This window comes from Mobula hypostoma, chromosome 4 (genome assembly GCF_963921235.1).
Source record: "Mobula hypostoma chromosome 4, sMobHyp1.1, whole genome shotgun sequence".
NCBI lineage: Eukaryota > Metazoa > Chordata > Chondrichthyes > Myliobatiformes > Myliobatidae > Mobula > Mobula hypostoma.
This window is the reverse complement of record NC_086100.1, coordinates 93392313-93411595: the sequence shown is the minus strand read 5'-3', so window position 1 is coordinate 93411595 and position 19283 is coordinate 93392313. Positions and strand designations below refer to the sequence as shown.

General features: G+C 42.1%; 1 protein-coding gene across 4 annotated transcripts in view; it reads left to right on the top strand.

Annotated features, from left to right (window-relative positions):
• Positions 1–19283, top strand: part of ryk (receptor like tyrosine kinase) — a 408854-nt gene that overhangs the window by 217143 nt on the left and 172428 nt on the right. For all 4 annotated transcript variants that reach the window (XR_010017706.1, XR_010017704.1, XR_010017705.1 and 1 more), the window contains exons 7-8: positions 893–993; positions 1884–1964. Coding sequence is in view for 1 of the 4 variants with exons in the window: in XM_063046162.1 (XP_062902232.1) it covers positions 893–993; positions 1884–1964 (182 nt within the window). In the remaining 3 variants the exon portion in view is untranslated. The remainder of the gene's footprint in view (positions 1–892; positions 994–1883; positions 1965–19283) is intronic.

Here is a 19283-nt window from a genome sequence, read left to right as displayed (position 1 = left end):
AAGGTGAGAGGAAGAAAGTTTAAGGGAGATGTCAGAAGTATTTTCTTTTATACCGAGAGTGGCCTGTGTATGGGACTTACTCCCTAGGGTGGTGTTGAGGCTGATACAATAAGAAAACTCTAAGATAGGCAAATGGGTGTAAGAAAAATGGAGGATTATGAGCTGTGTAGGAGGGAAGGTTTAGATGGCTTGTCTAGGTCGTATAATCATCGTGGGTTGAAGGACCCATACTGTGCTATAATTTTCTACGTTCGATGTATGAGATATTACATAATTATTGAGCTAGTTAGTTAAGTATACTGCTTAATTATTGACCATAGTTATCAAAATAGTTCCATCACCAATCTGTTGTCAAACTCAGGCATGCTTTTGGCCAAGTTTTGGCTATGTCCATTTTCCAATATTAACTTTTGTAAAGAATTTCAGGCACGTGCTGAATATGGTTTTCCTTTTACAAACTGTAATAATTAGAGTTTAATATTTCAATGAACATCGGTTCTTATTGGTTCTTATTGTGAATGTTAAATTTTGCTAATGCCTGCAATCTCAAAATGAATACAAGTGAAAACAAGGTTTGCCTTTTGATGCTTGACAATGTCAGTAAAGCCTTTTATCATTTTAAAAGTACATTCTCCATAGAGAAAATTAGCATGTGACTGCTCTAATAATTGCTTCTGGGCCACAATTTTTAGAATTACCACTTAGTTTCTAATGTTTTTGAAGAAATGCTGCTCTCTATTTGAAAGAGGGAAGAATTGTTTGATATATTTGACTGTGTTTTATTTTTAAAGAGCTGAATATACAAATACAAAATGACAATAGGCAGTTGCAGTGCCAATGTAAATTCAATTACTTCTGTCTTGTAATCTGCTGTTTTTGTTTATTTTGTCAGTATGAGTGAGAGTGGAAGCACGCAGGGCTTGTCACAGCCATCCACACAGACCACGCAGTATCTGAGAGCAGACACACCCAACAATGCAACATCCGTCACCAGTAAGGACTTTATTTTGGATAAGGAGATATTCAGTTCATGGATTTAACTGTAACATTTACCAGCTTTGACTTGAAGGATAAAATTTATCAAATGATAAGCACTTTTCACCAGCACTCCATGTGAGACACTGCATTCTGACACTGTGACACTGTCATCTTTTTATACCTCCTCTTACATTGCCTCTTTATTCTCAAACAGCTATAATCCAGTTAGTTCTTTGTCAATTTATAATTACTCCGTTGATTCTAAAATGCCCCCGATCCACAGACTTGTCATTTCTAGAAACGTTATAAGCTTCTTCCTTCGATTTAATTCTGGATTTTTGTGCCTTAAAAATATATCTTTTTTCAATTTAAACATTATTTCTTTAAATGCTAATCATTGCCTGAATACCTTGTGTTCTGCCATTAGACCCCAATCAACTCTCTTATTCCCTCAGTTTTCTTGTTTTAGACTTTAACCCTCATTTGTGTTGAATATCACTTTTAAACTCATGTATAATGGAAACTCTCCCTCATTGTCCAATTGACAACATTCTCATTAATTAACTATTTCTCAGTATACAAGAAAAGATCCAAAATAACTTTTTTATTAGTTACTCAACTTACTGATCGAGAAAGGTTTCTCATACATTCCAAGCTTGGAACTTTTGCAAACTGTTCAAACATAGCCTATCAGTGTGCTTTATTGTACATGGTGGCAGAAATACAATTGTCTTGAATTTTGTACACTAATATAGATATAAACTTTTTTTTCTTCCTCTGAGTTTTGCATTGCTTGGGAGAAGTTATCTTAAAAATGGATATATTTATGACATGTTTGCATGGAATAAATGCACTGTTAAAAGGGAAAATAAATATGTTCGTAACACTCCTATTTGTCCCCGCAGAAAGTGATCTGAAAGAACTTGCTGGGTGCAATCCTGAAGAAGAAAGACAAAACAGTATCACACAAGTTTCCAAAAAATCAGGTGAGCACCATCAACATTAGTGAATTAACTTAAGATGGTTTGAATAAATATACTAAAGTCCAGAGGTAATGCTAGTTTCTCCTATCACAATTATGCAGTTTCGAAATCGCTCCATAGGTACTTAAAAAATTAGTTTTATCTTTGGATTTTACGAACTTTTTTTATGTCATGACTGTTTTTGTTGTTCCCATTCTTCTGATATTAAATGACCATTACTGATCTTCCTTTCTGAACATTAGAACCCAAACAATCTATTTACTCTTGTGGTTATTTTCTTATCACTTTTTTTATCATTTTGAACTTATCATTCAACCTCTTATGGTCCCAGAACACATCCTGCACAGTCAAGAAAGCTCATCAACGCCTCTACTTTCTGAGGAGGCTGAAGAGAACTGGACTTTGCACATCCACACTCGTGTCATTCTACAGATGCTCAGTAGGCCAATCGGAGATCCGAAGCACGAGAAGACATAGTTCACTCAGGTTCATCGATTGAGTACATAAGGCATCAATTCACATCGGTTTCATGTTTTGAGTAACAGCTAATCAACGACCGGCATTGATTGGCAAGAACAAATTAAAATAAGGCAGGTGCATGTAGAACAGCCACTGTTGGAGTGGACGGTGTTACAGTGGGGATTTTTAGGTTTTATCTCTTTGAGGCTTCAGCGAGGAGAAGATTGAATGAGAGAAAGTGAACTTTACATATACACACTCAGGTCATTCTACAGATGTGCAGTAGGCCAATCAGAGATCCGAAGCATGAGCAGATGTAGCCTGTGGGTAGACTTTCTTTTTCACACAGTTTATTTACTGTTTTTCCTTCCTTATACTTCCTCAGTCAGAATAGTAGGGACGCCTGGCGGGATAGTGTAATGCTCCTCTTGCAGGATATGGGAAGGCAGGAAGACCTCCAATGTCCCTGATGACTGCACCTTCGAGAAGTGCATCCAGTTGCACCTTCTAAGGCTCCACATTAAGGCGTTGGATCTGGAACTAGATGAACTCCGGATCCTTCAGGAGACTAAGAGGGTGATAGATAGGACATATAGAGAGGTAGTTACATTCAAGGACCAGGACACAGGAAACTGGGCAACAGTCAGGAAGGGGAAAGGGGTTAAACAGCCAATGCAAAGCACCACTGAGGCCATTCCTGTCAACACCAAGAAAACCTCTTTGGAGACTGTTGTGGGGATGATCGAGCAAAGAAAAGTCAGTGGTAAGACCATAAGACATAGCAGCAGAATTCAGCCATGAAGACCCACCAAGTCTGCTCTGCCATTCCATCATGGCTGATCCCGGTTGCCACTCAACCCCACACACCTGCCTTCTTGCCATATCTTTTGATGCCCTGACTGATTAGGAAACTATCAACTTCCACTTTAAGTACACCCACAGAACTGGCTTCCACTGCAGTCCAGGCAGAGTATTTCATAGATTTACTACTCTCTGGCTAAACCTCCTCTGGACTCTCTCCGATGACAACACATTCTTTTTGAGGTATGGGACCCAAAACTATTGACAATCTTCCAAGTGTCTTATGAAGCTTCAGCATTTTCTCCTTGCTTTTATATTCTACTCACCTTGAAATAAATGCCAAAATTGCATTTGACATCTTTACCACCAAGTCAACCTGTGAATTAAACTTCTGGGAGCTTTTCATGATGGAGTCTAAGTCCCTCTGCACCTCTGATGTTGGAATTTTCTCTCCATTAGGTAATCGTCTGCACTATTGTTCCTTTTACTAAAATGTATTATCATACATTTCCCAACACTGTGTTCCATCTACCACTTTTTTTGCCCATTCTTCCAATTTGTTAAGTCCTGCTGCGATCGCATTGCTTCCTCAGCACTACCTACCCCTCCAACTGTCTTTGTATCATCCACAGACTTTGCCACAAAGCAATGCCTTTAAAAGTGAAGTTTTGTGAATACAAAGCTTGTATGTGCCTGTCAGAATAAAAGGTAAAGATAATGAAGAGGAGTATAGATAGGATAAATGCAAGCAGACTTTTTCCTCTGAGGTTGGGTGGGACTACAACTAGAGGTCCTGGGTTAAGGCGAAAGGTGAAAAGTTTAAGTGGAACATAAAAAGGCATGGGATCCAGGGAAGTTTGGCCAGATGGATTCAGAATAAGCTTGCCTGCAGAAAGTAAAAGGTCGTGGTGGAGGGAGTACATTCGGATTGGAGGTGACTAGTGGTGTCCCACAAGGATCGGTTCTGGGACCTCTACTTTTTGTGATTTTTATTAACAACCTGGATGTGGGGGTAGAGGGGTGGGTTGGCAAGTTTGCAGACGACACAGAGGTTGGTGGTGTTGTGGATAGTGCAGAGGATTGTCAAAGATTGCAGAGAGACATTGACAGGATGCAGAAGTGGGCTGAGAAGTGGCAGATGGAGTTCAACCCAGAGAAATGTGAGGTGGTACACTTCGGAAGGACAAACTCCAAGGCAGAGTACAAAGTAAATGGTAGGATACTTGGTAGTGTGGAGGAGCGGAGGGATCTGGGCGTACATGTCCACAGATCCCTGAAAGTTCCCTCACAAGTAGATAGGGTAGTTAAGAAAGCTTATGGTACTACTGTGTCCAGTTCTGGTCACCTCACTATAGGAAGGATGTGGAAGCATTGGAAAGGGTACAGAGGAGATTTACCAGGATGCTGCCTGGTTAGAGAATATGCATTATGATCAGAGATTAAGGGAGCTAGGGCTTTACTCTTTGGAGAGAAGGAGGATGAGAGGAGACATGATAGAGGTATACAAGATATTAAGAGGAATAGATAGAGTGGACAGCCAGCGCCTCTTCCCCAGGGCACCACTGCTCAATACAAGAGGACATGGCTTTAAGGTAAGGGGTGGGAAGTTCAAGGGGGATATTAGAGTAAGGTTTTTTACTCAGAGAGTGTTTGGTGCATGGAATACACAGCCTGAGTCAGTGGTGGAGGCAGATACACTCGTGAAATTTAAGAGACTACTAGACAGGTATATGGAGGAATTTAAGGTGGAGGCTTATATGGGAGGCAGGGCTTAAGGGTTGGCACAACATTGTGGGCTGAAGGGCCTGTACTGTTCTATGAGTGGAAACTTCTTCACTCATAGGGTTGTGGGAATGTGGAGCGAGCTTCCAATGCAGAGTGTGGAACGAGCTGCCAATGCAATTGACGCACGCAAGTTCAATCTCAGCGTTTAAGATGGGTACAAAGGATGATGGGGGTATGGAGGGCTATGGTCCCAGTATAGGTCAATGCAAGTTGGCAGCTTAAATTGTTTGGCACAGAACAGCATGTTACTGTGCTGTACTTTTCTATAACTGACTGTAGCTGCTTCTTAGCTTGGTACAGAAACTGCATTGCAACAGACAGGAAGGCTCTGCAAAGGGTAGTTAAAACTACCTAACACATCACAGGCACCTGCCTACCTGCTATCAAGGACATATATACAGAAAGGTGCTGAAAAAGGGCCAATAATATCAGGAAGGATCCCACTTGCCCTGCCCATGGACTGTTCGTCTCACTCCCATCAAGGAGGAAGCTATGAAACATGCACACCAGGACCACGAGACTCAAAACTGTTACTTTACCTAAGCAATAAGATTAATCATTACTTCCATTCTCTAACTCCAGCACTACTTTATTTCTTGTCAGTCAACTTATGTATAGCCTAGTGTTACTTTATGTGTGTAAGGGTTTTTGCCCTACTGACCCCCCATTTCCTAGGGTAAATAACCGTCGACCCCGCCAAACAGTGCAATCACTTTGGTGCGGATAAGGTGCGAGTTGCCCAATGAACCCCCACAACACAAATATGAAAACAATATACCAAGTGAGAGTAAAGAATTATACTTTATAGCAAATTTTTGGTGATGGGTAGTATAAACGACTACAAAAAACTAGGTGCCACATAAGTAACTTATCAGTCTTGTGCACGTAATATCTTAATACGTTGGAGCTCGCGCCTCCGATTTCATCCACAGCGTCCTTGCGAGAGTCCGGCCACCATCCGAACCCCCCGAGGTCCGGTATCCGTTGCCCTGGAACCGCTGTCCGTTCCTCACATGTCCGTCCTCTCTGCTCGCCTCCCGAAAAGCCCGCGCTCCTCAACTCAGCACACATATTCAAGATAACAGAACATGACTTCCACTGGCTAACAAATGAATACGATTTCCATTATCTCCCTGTATAACCCAAACATTGCAGTTACAGAGAACCCCTTGCTCAGCAGTTAACATGACGAGAAGCCATTTTAATATAACACTTCAGAGAAGCCATTTTGGTAATAAGGGATCAACAGTTAACAGTCCACCTAGTATGCTGAGAGCCCTACATGTGCATACACTCAAATCTATGTAGGTAAGCTATTTTATGTATTTATCTTTATTGTGTTTTGCTTTTATTCAGTAGTCTTTTGTATTATTGCACTGCATCAGATCCAGAGTAACAATTATTTTGTTCCCCTTTACACTTGTGTACAGGAAATGACATTAAGCAATCTTGATTATTTCTAAATTGCTTTGCAATTTTAAGCCTTTCTGTGTGCCTTATATCATGTCCCTTATCATCCCTTTGAAATAAGCTAGTTTTCTCAATCATAGCTATTCATCTTATTGTTACTCAACCCTGGTCAATTCACCCCTTATTAATGTAACAAATTATAATTGCAAAAGAACAAACAGAAAATAAAAAGTGGAGTAGCTCTGTAAGTAAAGGATGGATGTACACAGAAAATAGAACACTACAGCACAGTGCAGGTTCTTTGTTCCACGATATTGTGTCAACCATTTAACCTATTCTAAGATTAACTTAACCCTTCCCTCTTACATAACCCTCCATTTTTCTATCATCCATGTACCTTTCTAAGAGTTTCTTAAATATCCCTAATGTGTCTGCCTCCCCCACCATTGCTTTTGGAGTGTTCCATATACTCAGCACTCCCTGTGTAAAGAAATTAGCTCTGATGTCCCCAGCACCGCCCCCCCCCCATGCTTTCCTCCAATCAGCTTAAAATTATGCTCCCTGGTATTACCCATTTCCACCTTGGAATTGCCTCTGGCTATTCACTTGATATATGCTTCTTTTCAGTTTGTACACCTTTATAAAGTCACCTCTCATTCTTCACTCTTAAGAGAAAGCCCTAGCTTGCTCAATCTATCCTTATAAAACATGTTTTCTAATCTATGGACATCCTCTGCATCTTCTCTTAATGAATCTACATCCTTGTTTAATGAGTTGACCAGAATTGAACACAATTTTCCAAGTGTGGTCTACCCAGGGTCTAACTGGCCAATAATTTAACTTAGCTCTCTGACCTCAGTGGTTGGGAAGATGTTATAGAAACATAGAAAATAGGTGCAGGAGTAGGCCATTCGGCCTTTCGAGCCTGCACCGCCATTCAGTATGATCATGGCTGATCATCCAACTCAGAACTCTGTACCTGCCTTCTCTCCATACCTGCTGATCCCTTTAGCCACAAGAGCCATATTTAACTCCCTCTTAAATATAGCCAATGAACTGGCTTCAATTGTTTCCTGTGGCAGAGAATTCCACAGATTCACCACTCTCTGTGTGAAGAAGTTTTATCTCATCTCGGTCCTAAAAGGCTTACCTTTTATCCTCAAACTGTGACCCCTCGTTCTGGAATTCCCCAACATCGGGAACAGTCTTCCTGCATCTAGCCTGTCCAATCACTTTAGAATTTTATACGTTTCAATCAGATCCCCCCTCAATCTTCTAAATTCCAGAGAGCATTAGCCTAGTCGATCCAGTCTTTCATCATATGAAAGTCCTGCTATCCCTGGAATCAATCTGGTGAACCTTCTTTGTACTCCCTCTATGGCAAGAATGTCTTTCCTCAGATTAGGGGACCAAAACCGCACACAATACTCTAGGTGTGGTCTCACCAAGGCCTTGTACAACTGCAGTAGAACCTCCCTGCTCCTGTACTCGAATCCTCTTGCTATGAATGCCAGCATACCATTCACTTTTTTCACGGCCTACTGTACCTGCATGCCCACTTTCAATGACTGGTGAACAATGACACCCAGGTCTCGTACCTCCCCTTTTCCTAATCGGCCACCATTCAATTAATAATCTGTTTTCCTGTTCTTGCTGCCAAAGTGGATAACCTCACATTTATCCAACATTAAATTGCCCACTCACCTAACCTATCCAAGTCACCCTGCATCCTCTTAGCATCCTCCTCACTGCTAACACTGCTGCCCAGCTTTGTGTTATTCGCAAACTTGGAGATGCTGCATTTAATTCCTTCGTCTAAGTCATTAATATATATTGTAAACAACTGGGGTCCCAGCACTGAGCCTTGCGGTACCCCACTAGTCACTGCCTGCCATTCTGAAAAGGTCCCGTTTATTCCCACTCTTTGCTTCCTGTCTGCCAACCAGTTCTCTATCCACATCAATACCATACCCCCAATACCGTGTGCTTTAAATTTGCACACTAATCTCCTGTGTGGGACCTTGCAAAAGCCTTTTGAAAATCCAAATATACCACATCCACTGGTTCTCCCCTATCCACTCTACTAGTTACATCCTCAAAAAATTCTGAGATTCGTCAGACATGATTTTCTTTTCACAAATCCATGCTGACTTTGTCCGATGATTTCACTGCTTTCCAAATGTGCTGTTATCACATCTTTGATAACTGACTCTAGCAGTTTCTCCACCACTGATGTCAGGCTTACCTGTATATATTTCCCTGGTTTCTCTCTCCCTCCTTTTTTAAAAAGTGTAGTTACATTAGCCATCCTGCAATCCTCAGGAACTAATCCAGAATCTAAAGAGTTTTGAAAAATTATCACTAATGCATCCACTATTTCTTGGGCTACTTCCTTAAGCACTCTGGAATGCAGACCATCTGGCCCTGGGGATTTATCTGCCTTTAAACCCTTCAATTTACCTAACACCACTTCCCTACTAACATGTATTTCCCTCAGTTCCTCCATCTCACTAAACCCTTGGTTCCGGAAGATTATTTATGTCCTCCTTAGTGAAGACAGAACCAAAGTAGTTATTCAATTAGTCTGCCATGTCCTTGTTCCCCATGATCAATTCACCTGTTTCTGACTGCAAGGGTCCTACATTTGTCTTAACCAATCTTTTTCTTTTCACATATCTATAAAAGCTTTTACAGTCAGTTTTTTTTATTAGGGATGAGGTTTTGGGGTACTTGGAGGCACAAGATAAAATAGGCCAAAGTTAGCATTGTTTACTTAATTGGACATCTTGTCTGACAAATCATTTGGAATTTATAGAGGAAGTAACTAGCAGGATAAACTAAGGAGAATCAGTGGTTGTTCTTTACTTGGATTTTCAGAAGGCCTTTGACAAGGTACTACACATGAGGCTGCTTAACAGATAAAAGCCCATGATATTACAGCAAAGATACCAGCATAGATAGCAGAATGGCTGACTGGCAGGAGACGAAGAATGGGAATAAAGGAAGCCTTTTCTGGTTGGCTACTGGAGATTAGTGGTGTCCTACAGGGGTCATTGTTGAGTCTGCTTTTTTTCATTTTATGTGTGAATGCTTAGGATGACAGAACTAATGGCTTTGTGGCCAAGTTTGTGAACAATACGAAAATAGGGTTTAGAAGAATTGGTGGTGGATAATCTCATTAAACTTATTGAACATTGAAAGGCCTAGTTAGAGCAGATATGGAGAGGATGTTCCCCATGTGGGGGAAATCTAGGACCAGGAGGCACAGTATCAGAATAGAACGATGTCCATTTAAAACAGAAATGAAGAATTTCTTTAGCCAGAAGGTAGTGAATCTGTAGAATTCATTTCCACAGATGGCTATGGAAGCCAAGACAAAGTATATTTTAATCAGAGGGTGATACATTCTGATTAGCCAGGGCGTCAAAGGTTACGGGGAGAAGTCAGGAGAATGTGGTGGGGAGGAATAACACATATGCCATGATGAAATGGCAGAGCAGACTTGATGGGTTCAACAGCCTAATTCTGCTCCTATGTTTCATGGTCCTATGGAGCTGCAACATTATCTCATGGTTCTTTTTATTCCTGGCTTCTGCCACACTGATTCAGTAGACAATCCCTCCACAATGTCCTTCCTTTCTGTTGTTTCGATACTATCCATAATTAGTCATGCACTCCTCCAGCTGTTACCTCTCTCCCTGGCCTTTTTTGAAGCACCTAAATCCTGGAACATTCAGAAGCCATTCAAGTTCAAGTTTAATTGCCATTCAACCATACATAAATGTCCATGTATACAGCTAGGCGAAATAGCAATCCTTTGAGGCCAGTGCAGACACAGATCAATAGTCACACACAGCATAAGACACATATAGCACATTCTTGCCCTGTGACAGCCAACTCTCTATAGTGGCCACAACATCGTAGTTTTGAGTACTGATCATCCTTGTTTCTGATATAACTTGCTTTAATGTAGAGACATTTCAAACCGTCTCACTGACTGCAGTTTTGCCCTAACAACTGCTTATCCTTCCTCACAATCTCAGTATATGCACGGTATACCAACTGCCCCATCCTCTGCCCTGTCCCTCTGGTTCCTACCCACTACCAAATTATTTTAAAACCCTCCCCAACAGCTTGAATTCAGATGCAACTCATCCTTTTTGTATAAGTCATACCTTCACCAGAAGTGATCCAGAAGCTAAAACCTTGGCCTCTGCATCTTCAGCTACTCATTCATCTGCCAAATCATTCGATTCTTACTGTCACTGGTGTATTACCTGAAATTAGTTAATCATGAAAGAATGTTGGACATGTCATCTGCTGTTTAGAAGTATGAGTGGACTTTGAATGAGAGATTCTGGTATTTTCTACTTATATTTTCAAGTTCTTTTATCTACAGTAAACTGATACTGTGCTATATGACTAAGCAGATGTCCTAGTGATTTGGCATTTGACTCAAAAGGTTCCAACTCACCTTGGTTCCAGTCCATAGAACTCAACAGTTGGAGCAGGCACCTTGGCCATGATGACTATACCATCCTTGATACCAATTAAGCTAGTCCTATTTTTCTGCACATGATTCATATCCCTTCATTCCTGCATTTTCCTGTGCCTGTGTAAACTCTTCCGAACTTTCCTATTGTGTGTCTCTGCTTCCACTCGCATCCTTGGTTGCACATTCCAGTCTCCTACCACTTCGTGCAAGAGAACTTGCCTTTCACATTTCCTTCGAAATTAGCCCCTCTCACTTTAAAGATGTGTCCTCTAATATTTGATATATATACCCAAGGGAACAAAACTTTATATCTACTTGACTTAAGCCTTCCATAATTTGATAAACTTATTTCAGATCCCCTCTCATCCTTCAATGCTTCAGAGAAAATGGTCCAAGTGTGTCCATGCAGTATTCTGGTGAATCTCTTCTACATCCACCCCAGAGCCTGCAAATCCTTGCTATAATGAAACATCAAGAAGTGCAGTCTAAGCGAAATTATGTATTGTTGCAACATGACTATCTGATGTACTCAGTGCCCCGACCAGTGAAAGTACACATGCCATATGAGCCTAGAACAGTACAGAACAGCAAACAAGCCATTTGGTCCTTGGTGTTGTGCTGAACTAATTAAACTAGTAACTAAACTAATCCTTCTGCCTGCCCAAGTTTTTGTATTCTTCCACTCTCTACACTTCCGTGTACCTGTATAAAAGCCTCTGAAGCTTCTCTATTATATTTGTTTCCACTGTCACTGGCAGTATATTCCTAGCATATTCCACTTTCACCCATCAGGCTCTGGGGGCTAATTCAGTTCAATACTACCTCCTTCTTTACCTTGAAATGCCCCATCATATTTGCAGGCTTCACACAGATCTTCCTATCTGCCATGTCTTTCTCCTGGGTAAATACTGATGCAAAGAATCCTCCACATCCTCTACGTCCAAGCACATTCCCTCCTTTATCATTGAGTATGCACTCCTCTTATCCTCTTGCTTTTGATGTATGTATGGTATTCCCTGGGATTCACTTTAATCTTACTTGTTAAGGATTTTTCATAGTTTCTCCAAAATCCTGTCCCTAAGAATCCATTCGAGTATTCCTCTCTACTGACGTGAGACTCACACGTATACAGATTCCATTTCCTTTCTTGAATACTGGAAAATCATTAGCTGCTCGCCAGTCTTCTGGCACCTTGCTTGTGGCTGGAGAGTACATGGAGATATTGGCCAAGGCCCCAGCAGTCTATAGTCTCTTGCCTCTCTCAGTAACTGGTGTTATATCCCATCAGGACCTGTGGACTTATCCACCTAACATTCTTTAAGATAGCTAACACTACAGTTTCTTTGACCTGAATTTTTACCTTTCACCTTAACCTCTAGTTGTAGTCCCACCCAACCTTAGTGGAACAAGACTACTTGTACTTACCATATCTATACCCCCTCATAATTTTGTGTATCTCAATCTTCTACATTTTAAGGAATAACATTATAATCTATGCAATTTTTGCCAATAACTCAACATCATTGTAAATTTTCTCTGTACTCTTTCAACCTTATTTACATCTTTCCTGTAGGTAGGTGACCAAAGCTGTACACAAATTAGCCCTCATCGATGTCTTATTAAACATAAAAACATAGAAAACCTACAGCACAGTACAGGCCCTTTGGCCCACAAAGTTGTGCCGAACGTGTCCCTACCTTAGAAATTACTAGGGTTACCCATAGTCCTCTATTTTTCTAAGCTCCACGTACCTATCCAAAAGTCTCTAAAAAGACCCTGTCTAATCCGCCTCCACCACTGTTGCCGGCACCCCATTCCATGTACTCACCACTCTCTGCGTAAAAAAACTTACCCCAACATCTCCTCTGTAGCTACTCCCAAGCACCTTAAACTTGTGCCCTCTTGTGGCAGCCATTTCAGCCCTGGGAAAAAGCCCCTGACTATCCACACGATCAATGCCTCTTATCATCATATACACCTCTATCAGGTCACCTCTCATCCTCCGTCACTGCAAGGAGAAAAGACTGAGTTCACTCAACCTGTTTTCATAAGGCATGCTCCCCAATCCAGGCAACATCCTTGTAAAACTCCTCTGCACCCTTTCTATGGTTTCCACATCCTTCCTGTAGTGAGGTGATCAGAACTGAGCACAGTACTTCCAAGTGTGGTCTGACCAGGGTCCTACATAGCTGCAACATTACCTCTTGGCTCCTCAATTCAATTCCACAATTGATGAAGGCCAGTACATCGTATGCCTTCTTAACCACAGAGTCAACCTGCGCAGCTGCTTTGAGCATCCTATGGACTCGGACCCCAAGATTCCTCTGCTCCTCCACACTGCCAAGAGTCTTACCATTAATATTACATTCTGCCATCATACTTGACCTACCAAAATGAACCACTTCACACTTACCTGGGTTGAACTCCATCTGTCACTTCACAGCCCAGTTTTACATCCTACGAATGTCCCACTGCAACCTCTGACAGCCCTCTACACTATCCACAACACCCCCAACCTTTGTGTCATCAGCAAACTTACTAACCCATCCCTCCACCTCCTCATCCAGGTCATTTATAAAAATTACGAAGAGTAAGGGTTCCAGAACAGATCCCTGAGGCACACTACTGGTCACCGACCTCCATGCAAAATATGACCCGTCTACAACCACTCTTTGCTTTCTGTAGGCAAGCCAGTTCTGGATCCACAAGGCAATGTCCCCTTGGAGCCCATGCCTCCTTACTTTCTTAATAAGCCTTGCATGGGGTACCTTATCAAATGCTTTGCTGAATTCCATATACACTACATCTACTGCTCATCCTTCATCAACGTGTTTAGTCACATCCTCAAAAAATTCAGTCAGGCTCATAAGGCACGACCTGCCCTTGACAAAGCCACACTGACTATTCCTAATCATATTATTCGTCTCCAGATGTTTATAAATCTTGCCTCTCAGGATCTTGTCCATCAACTTAGCAACCACTGAAGTAAGACTCACTTGCCTATAATTTCTTGGGCTATCTCTACTCCCTTTCTTGAATAAGGGAACAACATCCGCAACCCTCCAATCCTCCGGAACCTTTCCCGTCCCCAAAGATCATCGCCAGAGGCTCAGCAATCACCTCCCTTGCCTCCCACAGTAGCCTGGGGTACATTTCGTCTAGTCCTGGCAACTTGTCCAACTTGATGCTTTCCAAATGCTCCATCATATCCTCTTTCTACATGCTCAAGCTTTTCAGTCTGCTGCAAGTCATCACTACAACACCAAGATCCTTTTACATAGTGAATACTGAAGTGAAGTATTCATTAAGTACCTCTGCTATTTCCTCCGGTTCCATACACACTTTCCCACTGTCACACTTGATAGTCCTATTCTCTTATCCTCTTGCTCTTCACATACTTGCAGAATGCCTTGGGATTTTCCTTAATCCTGCCCGCCAAGGCTTTCTCATGCCCCTTCTGGCTCTCCTAATTTCATTCTTAAGCTCCTTCCTGTTAGCCTTATGATCTTCTAGATCTCTAGTATTACCTAGCTCTTTGAACCTTCCGTAAGCTTTTCTTCTTGACTAGATTTACTACAACCTTTGTACGCTATCGTTCCTGTACCCTGCCATAACTTCCCTGTCTCTTTGGAACGTACCTATGGAGAACTCCACACAAATATCCCCTGAACATTTTCCACATTTCTTCCGTACAGAAGAAATGTGGAAAGAGATCTGTTTACCTATCTGCTCCTCGATATCCCTGTTACTATTGGGCGGCCTATAAAAAACACCCAGTAGAGTTATTGACCCCTTCCTGTTCCTAATCTGTTCCATCTGTTCCCATTTTAAGGTTCCAAGTTCCTGCCTGATAGCCTCCTAATTCCCCTTACTCCAATTAAACGCTATTCTAACTTGTCTGTTCCTATCTCTCTCCAATTCTATTGTAAAGGAGATAGAATTATGATCACTGTCTCCAAAATGCTTTCCCATCAAGAGAGAACTGACACCTGACCAGGTTCATTTCCCAATACCAAATCAAGTACAGTCTCTCCTCTTGCAGGCTTATCTACATATTGTGTCGAGAAACCTTCCTGAACATACCTAACAAGCTCCGCCCCATCTAAACCCCTTGATCTAGGAAGATGCCAATCGATATTTGGGAAGTTAAAATCTCCCAGCACGACAACTCTGTTATTGTTACACTTTTTCAGGATCTGTTTACCTATCTGCTCCTTGATATCCCTGTTAGTCATAGTCATAGTCATACTTTATTGATTCCGGGGGAAATTGGTTTTCGTTACTGTTGCACCATAAATAATAAATAGTAATAGAACCATAAATAGTTAAATAGTAATATGTAAATTATGCCAGTAAATTATGAAATAAGTCCAGGACCAGCCTATTGGCTCAGGGTGTCTGACCCTCCAAAGGAGGAGTTGTAAAGTTTGATGGCCACAGGCAGGAATGACTTCCAATGACGCTCTGTGCTGCATCTCGGTGGAATGAGTCTCTGGCTGAATGTATTCCTGTGTCTACCCAGTACATTATGTAGTGGATGGGAGACATTGACCAAGATGGCATGCAACTTAGACAGCATCCTCTTTTCAGACACCACCGTGAGAGAGTCCAGTTCCATCCCCACAACATCACTGGCCTTACGAATGAGTTTGTTGATTCCGTTGGTGTCTGCTATCCTCAGCCTGCTGCCCCAGCACACAACAGCAAACATGATAGCACTGGCTACCACAGACTCGTAGGATATCCTCAGCATCGTCCGGCAGATGTTAAAGGACCTCAGTCTCCTCAGGAAATAGAGATGGCTCTGACCCTTCTTGTAGACAGCCTCAGTGTTCTTTGACCAGTCCAGTTTATTGTCAATTCATATCCCCAGGTATATTTGTAATCTGTTACTATTGGGCAGCCTATAAAAAACACCCAGTACAGTTATTGATCCCCTTCCTGTTCCTAACCTCCACCCACAGAGATTCCGTAGACAATCCTTCCATGACGTCCACCTTTTCTGCAGCCGTGACACAATCTCTGATCAACAGTGCCATGCCCCCACCTCTTTTGCCTCCCTCCCTGTCCTTTCTGAAACATCTAAAACCCAGCACTTGAAGTAACCATTCCTGACCCTGAGCCATCCAAGTCTCTGTAATGGCCACCACATCTTAGCTTCAAGTACTGATCCATGCTCTGAACTCATCCACTTTGTTCACAATGCTCCTTACGTTAAAATAGACACGTCTCAAGCCGTCGGTCTGAGCGCGTCCCTTCTCTATCACCTGCTTATCCTCCCTCACACACTGTCTCCAAGCTTTCTCTGTTTGTGAGCCAACCACCTCTTCCCCAGTCTCTTCAGTTCGGTTCCCACCCCCCAACAATTCTAGTTGGAATTCAAGTGGAACCCGTCCTTTTTATACATAGAAACATAGAAACATAGAAAATAGGTGCAGGAGTAGGCCATTCGGCCCTTCGAGCCTGCACCGCCATTTATTATGATCATGGCTGATCATCCAACTCAGAACCCCGCCCTAGCCTTCCCTCCATACCCCCTGACCCCCGTAGCCCCAAGGGTCTAACTCCCTCTTAAATATAGCCAATGAACTGGCCTCAACAGTTTCCTGTGGCAGAGAATTCCACAGATTCACCACTCTCTGTGTGAAGAAGTTTTTCCTAATCTCGGTCCTAAAAGGCTTCCCCTCTATCCTCAAACTGTGACCCCTCGTTCTGGACTTCCCCCAACATCGGGAACAATCTTCCTGCATCTAGCCTGTCCAATCCCTGTAGGATCTTATACGTTTCAATCAGATCCCCCCTCAATCTTCTAAATTCCAACGAGTACAAGCCCAATTCATCCAGTCTTTCTTCATATGAAAGTCCTGCCATCCCAGGAATCAATCTGGTGAACCTTCTTTGTACTCCCTCTATGGCAAAGATGTCTTTCCTCAGATTAGGGGACCAGAACTGCACACAATACTCCAGGTGTGGTCTCACCAAGGCCTTGTACAACTGCAGTAGTACCTCCCTGCTCCTGTACTCGAATCCTCTCGCTATAAATGCCAGCATACCATTCGCCTTTTTCACCGCCTGCTGTACCTGCATGCCCACTTTCAATGACTGGTGTATAATGACACCCAGGTCTCGTTGCACCTCCCCTTTTCCTAATCGGCCACCATTCGGATAATAATCTGTTCCTATTTTTGCCACCAAAGTGGATAACTTCACATTTATCCACATTAAATTGCATCTGCCATGAATTTGCCCACTCACCCAACCTATCCAAGTCACCCTGCATCCTCTTAGCATCCTCCTCACTGCTAACACTGCCGCCCAGCTTCGTGTCATCCGCAAACTTGGAGATGCTGCATTTAATTCCCTCATCCAAGTCATTAATATATATTGTAAACAACTGGGGTCCCAGCACTGAGCCTTGCGGTACCCCACTAGTCACCGCCTGCCATTCTGAAAAGGTCCCGTTTATTCCCACTCTTTGCTTCCTGTCTGCTAACCAATTCTCCACCCACACCAATACCTTACCCTCAATACCGTGTGCTTTAAGTTTGCACACTAATCTCCTGTGTGGGACCTTGTCAAAAGCCTTTTGAAAATCCGAATATACCACATCCACTGGTTCTCCCCTATCCACTCTACTAGTTACATCCTCAAAAAATTCTATGAGATTCATCAGACATGATTTTCCTTTCACAAATCCATGCTGACTTTGTCCGATCATTTCACCGCTTTCCAAATGTGCTGTTATCACATCCTTGATAACTGACTCCAGCAGTTTCCCCACCACCGACGTTAGGCTAACCGGTCTATAATTCCCCGGTTTCTCTCTCCCTCCTTTTTTAAAAAGTGGGGTTACATTAGCCACCCTCCAATCCTCAGGAACTAGTCCAGAATCTAACGTGTTTTGAAAAATTATCACTAATGCATCCACTATTTCTTGGGCTACTTCTTTAAGCACTCTAGGATGCAGACCATCTGGCCCTGGGGATTTATCTGCCTTCAATCCCTTCAATTTACCTAACACCACTTCCCTACTAACATGTATTTCGCTCAGTTCCTCCATCTCACTGGACCCTCTGTCCCTTACTATTTCTGGAAGATTATTTATGTCCTCCTTAGTGAAGACAGAACCAAAGTAATTATTCAATTGGTCTGCTATGTCCTTGCTCCCCATAATCAATTCACCTCACACTTGCCCCAAAACAGGTCCTAATGATCCAGAGATCTGAATCCCTGCCCCCTGCTCCAATCCCTCAGCCAGACATTTATCCTCCACTCATTCTATTCCTTTACTCACTGTCACATGGCACAGGCAGTAATCCTGAGACTATAATTTCCTGATATATGTTTAGAGCCTTTTTTAAATAGTGGAGGAATATTAGCTGTTCTCCAATCCTCTGGTATCACTCCTGTTGCTAAGGATGATTTAAATATCTCTGCCGGGGCCCTGGTAATTTCTGCACTTACCCCCACACAGGATCTGAGGGAACACCATGTCAGATCCTGGGGATTTATTCACTTTAATTTGCCTCAAGATAGCAAGCGCATCCTCCTCTGTAATCTGAATAGGGTCCACGAAGTCGATGCTGCTTTCTCTCATTTCTGTAAGAGTCTGTATCCATCTCCTGAGTAGATACATATGCAAAAAAGTAATTTAAGATCTCCCCCATCTCTTTTGGCTCCATGCATGGATTACCATTCTGATCTTCCAGAGGACCAATTTCGTTCCTTGCAATACTTTTCCTCTTAACATATCAGTCGAATCCCTTAGGATTTTCCATGACGTTGTCAGCTTGGGCAATCTCATGTTTTCTTTTAGCCTTCCTGGATTTCTTTCTTCAGTGTTCTCTTGCATTTTATAAGTACCTCATTTGTTCCTATCTGCCTATACCTGCTATGCAGCTCCTTTTTTTTTCTTAAACAGGCCCTTAATATCACCTGAAAACCAAGATTCCCTACACCTCCTTACCGTTCATTCTGACAAGCTTAGTATTTCACTTTTGAAAGCCTCCCACTTGCCAAATATACCTTTGACATATAAAACCTGTCCCAATCCACACTTGCCAGCTCATTTCTGATCCTTTCAAAATTGGCCTTTCTCCAATTTAGAATCTCAATCCGTAGACCAGACCTATCTTTTTGCATATTTACTTTGAAAGTAATAGCATGTTTCATACAAATCTTAATATTTTATACATTATTCTCCTTGGTAAATAACCAATGTAAAATAATTATTTGGGAGTACTAGGTACACACTTACTTGATTCTTTCCCCTGACATTTGATCTCCCAAGGTGCAACTATTCACACTTGCCCAGATAAAACTCCATCTGCCATTTCTCCACCCATAATTTTGGCTTATTCATACACTTCTGT